General features: G+C 46.0%; 1 protein-coding gene across 1 annotated transcript; it reads left to right on the forward strand.

Annotated features, from left to right (window-relative positions):
- Positions 1–1,547: 1,547 nt before the first annotated feature.
- Positions 1,548–2,759, forward strand: LOC138401204 (beta-defensin 121-like). Its single transcript, XM_069496560.1, has 2 exons — positions 1,548–1,605; positions 2,587–2,759. The coding sequence occupies exons 1-2, from the start codon at positions 1,548–1,550 to the stop codon at positions 2,757–2,759; spliced, it is 231 nt and encodes a 76-aa protein (XP_069352661.1).
- The last annotated feature ends 337 nt before the right edge of the window (positions 2,760–3,096 follow it).

Genomic DNA, 3,096 nt, shown 5'->3' on the forward strand with positions numbered 1-3,096 from the left:
TGTGGTTGGAGGGCCACATCACTGTGGTAGCCAGTGAGTTGAGGTGATTACACTTTACTTCCAAGTGTAGGGCAGATAATGGCTGGTTCAAGACACTCCAGAGCTCTCTTTTCCTCTGCCGTGGTGACCAGCAACAATCGAGTGGCCATTCCATCAGTCTGGGTTCCACAGTGAGAAGGTGGCAGCAGTGGCCCAGCCAACCTGCAATGGGTATGCGGCATGAGTGGCAAAGAAACCTTTGTTCTTTCAAGCCACTGAGATGCCTTCTATCTTTCTTTCTTTCCTTTTTTTTTGGTTACTGCAGCATAACCTAGTTGATCCTAATATAGTTAGGTATCGGAGGACAGTATCTTATACTGCTCTGTATTCCTGGTGCTCAGGAGAGTAACCTGTACATAATAGATACTGAATCAAGATTTGATTTATTTAATCAAATAAATTAAAGAGGAAAGAGGTCAACATTTCCAAACCTCAGTGGCTTAAAACAGCATTCCTTTATTATGACTTATGTGTCAGCAGGTAGCTGGGCTTTGGCTGGATTGCTCTGCCTGAGGCTGGAGTGGCTGGGACAGCTCCGTTGCTCACTGTAGATTTTTGGGGCATCTGGAGTGGCTCCACTCCACGTATCTCTCATCCTCCTTGGACCACTGGGGTATCTTATTCTCATGGTTATGGCGGAGGAACAAAAAAGCAAGTGAAAACATTCCTCACTTCTTAAAGCTTAGGCTCAGAATTGGCACACTGTCACATCTGTCCCTATATTGTTGGCCAAAACAAATTACATGCCAAGACCAAAGTGAAGGGATAGCAAAATACATTCCTCTTAGGATGAAAGCTTGGCAAATGTACGGATTCAAGTAGGGTTAATACATTGGGGTCAATAATGCAATCTACCATACCTTATAAGAAGGACTACAATAGTAATAAATGGATTTTCCTTTGCTACCTTAGGAGGATGCTACTGTTCCTATTAAACATGCACTGTTGAAAGGAAGGGCTGTGGCTTCCCTGCTCATCTGCTCCATGAATGCTGACACTCTAGTTTCCAGTGGTGACGGCCATGGAGCTATCAAAATATTTTCCTCTATTCTGTCCTTCCTTTGGTATCTTTACAATGAACCACCAACAAACATATGGGACATCCTAAGATGTCCTTATTGTCGGAAAGAACCCAAGGCACACAGAAGTATCACTCCTTTTCTGTCTTACTTGGTCTCTCTCTTTTTTCTTGTTAATCAGAAATGAATTAATAATAACAACATTTTCCCCTCCTTGGCTCCCCGGTTGTGCTATAAAACTCTTCAAAGGCAAGGTTATATCTTCTCTTTATTAGCTTCCCTTCTCTCTCTCCCAGACTCTTCAATCAGTGTGGTTGATTACTTGCCCACCTGTTGGATCTCAAATGACTGTTCCCTTTCTGGTTCACTGATCATGGCTCTACCAAGCTCCTTGAGGCAATAAATACCAGTCTGGATGCCCAGAATGGAGTCCTCTCCCCGTCTTACCAGTCCAGAAGCCTCCCATCCCTCCCTGAGCTCCCGTCACTCATGAAGCTCCTTCTCCTGGTTTTGACTGTTACCCTGCTCCTGGCCCAGGTCACCCCAGGTAACCAGGATCTCTCCCAAGGGGATGTGAGTCAGGGAACCTGAGGGCTCTGACAGCTTGGGCTGGGAAGATGGCCTGGCAGGCTCCATGGGGTCCTTTGAATGGTCTCTCTAGTCTAGGGGAAGTTTGAGTTCTCTGGTACCAACTGATCTGTCCTATGCCCATTACTTGACCTCTCTGAACTTCTCTCTGGCTGACTGTGGAAAAGTTGGACATGATGACTTGAGGCAAAGAGAGAGACTTGGGTATGGAGTCTAGAGGAAGTGGGGACTTTTCCAAAAACATTGCTTGGGAGGATTTGAATTTTAATCTATTGTCGCCTCTATGAAAATGGTTTCCAAATTTCTGATTGTGGATTTTGATTCCACTTTTTCATGCAACCCCAAATTGTCTGGGATATGTCAGGTTGTAGGTTTCCCAGAGCAGCTGTTCGTAATTCCCTTGGGTGGTTAAGGCCAGTGGGAAGTCCCAGGATGTTGTGAAGAAGAAGGCGGTGTGATGTTTTTGAGAGTTTACAGATGCCTTGAAGACTCGTGGATGTTCAAATGGGTTTATTTGAGATTCCTGTCACCTTTCATTGATATGGCCAGAGAGGATACCAAAAGGCAAAGGGAAAAGCTGGCTAACTGATACTGGGCACCTGGGTACCTTATAATATGGGAGAGAAAACACCCAGGAGAAAGGGGGCAACACTTGCCTCTTCCTAGGAGCTGGCCAATGAGTGGAAGGTGCCCAGAGGGCCCCATGCCACTGAGTGGGGAGGACTTTGGGGGTTGTCACAGTGGACACAGGTGGAGAAGGAATGGATAGTGGTCTAGAATTTCCCCTAGACCTAGGGGATAGCTTGCAAGGGCTTCTTCCCCATAGATCTCCTCATTTCCCTCACTACCCTCTTCTCTTCTGGGCCTTAGCTTCTCCCTTCCCCAGCCCTGTGCCTTCTTTCAAGACTGATCCTGCCTCCTGCTTCCCTTTTGCTTTCAGTCATGAAGTGTTGGAGTAAGTTAGGCAGGTGCAGAACGACGTGTAAACAGAGTGAAGTATTCTACATACTGTGCAAAACTGAGTTTAAGTGCTGTGTGGAGCCCAAGAACGTACATGCCAAACCAGAATTACCAAACACAGATGGAAGCCTGGGCTCATCTTCTGCAATCTGACACCCCCCTTCAAACCCTGAGTCTCAACATCACTGGATCCCTATTAAACCATTCCTGGCTGTTCCCTGCTTCTGTCTGATAGTTCCACCTGGAGACAAGTAAATAAAGAAGGGGTGTGTGTGTGTGTGTGTGTGTGTCTATGTGTGTATGTGGAAGAACAACTAGGTAGTAATAATCTCAGCCTTGCACAAAGCTCCTAGCCTACTGGCCCATAGCTGGTCCCAGAGGATATAAATGAAGGATGTTCATCCTATCCATTTGACCTTGTTTTCTTCTAGCCCAGTACTGCCAATAGAACTTTCTGCAACGACACATATGTTCCATATCTGTATTGTCC

This window comes from Eulemur rufifrons, chromosome 20, assembly GCF_041146395.1.
Source record: "Eulemur rufifrons isolate Redbay chromosome 20, OSU_ERuf_1, whole genome shotgun sequence".
NCBI lineage: Eukaryota > Metazoa > Chordata > Mammalia > Primates > Lemuridae > Eulemur > Eulemur rufifrons.

What these genes read in the sequence shown, in the direction of transcription:
- LOC138401204 (XM_069496560.1), top strand. Translation starts at nt 1,548, where the DNA reads ATGAAGCTCCTTCTCCTGGTTTTGACTGTTACCCTGCTCCTGGCCCAG. An exon ending in CCTGGCCCAGGTCACCCCAG is followed by an intron (nt 1,606 to 2,586) that starts GTAACCAGGATC and finishes TTTTGCTTTCAG; the next exon opens with TCATGAAGTGTTGGAGTAAG.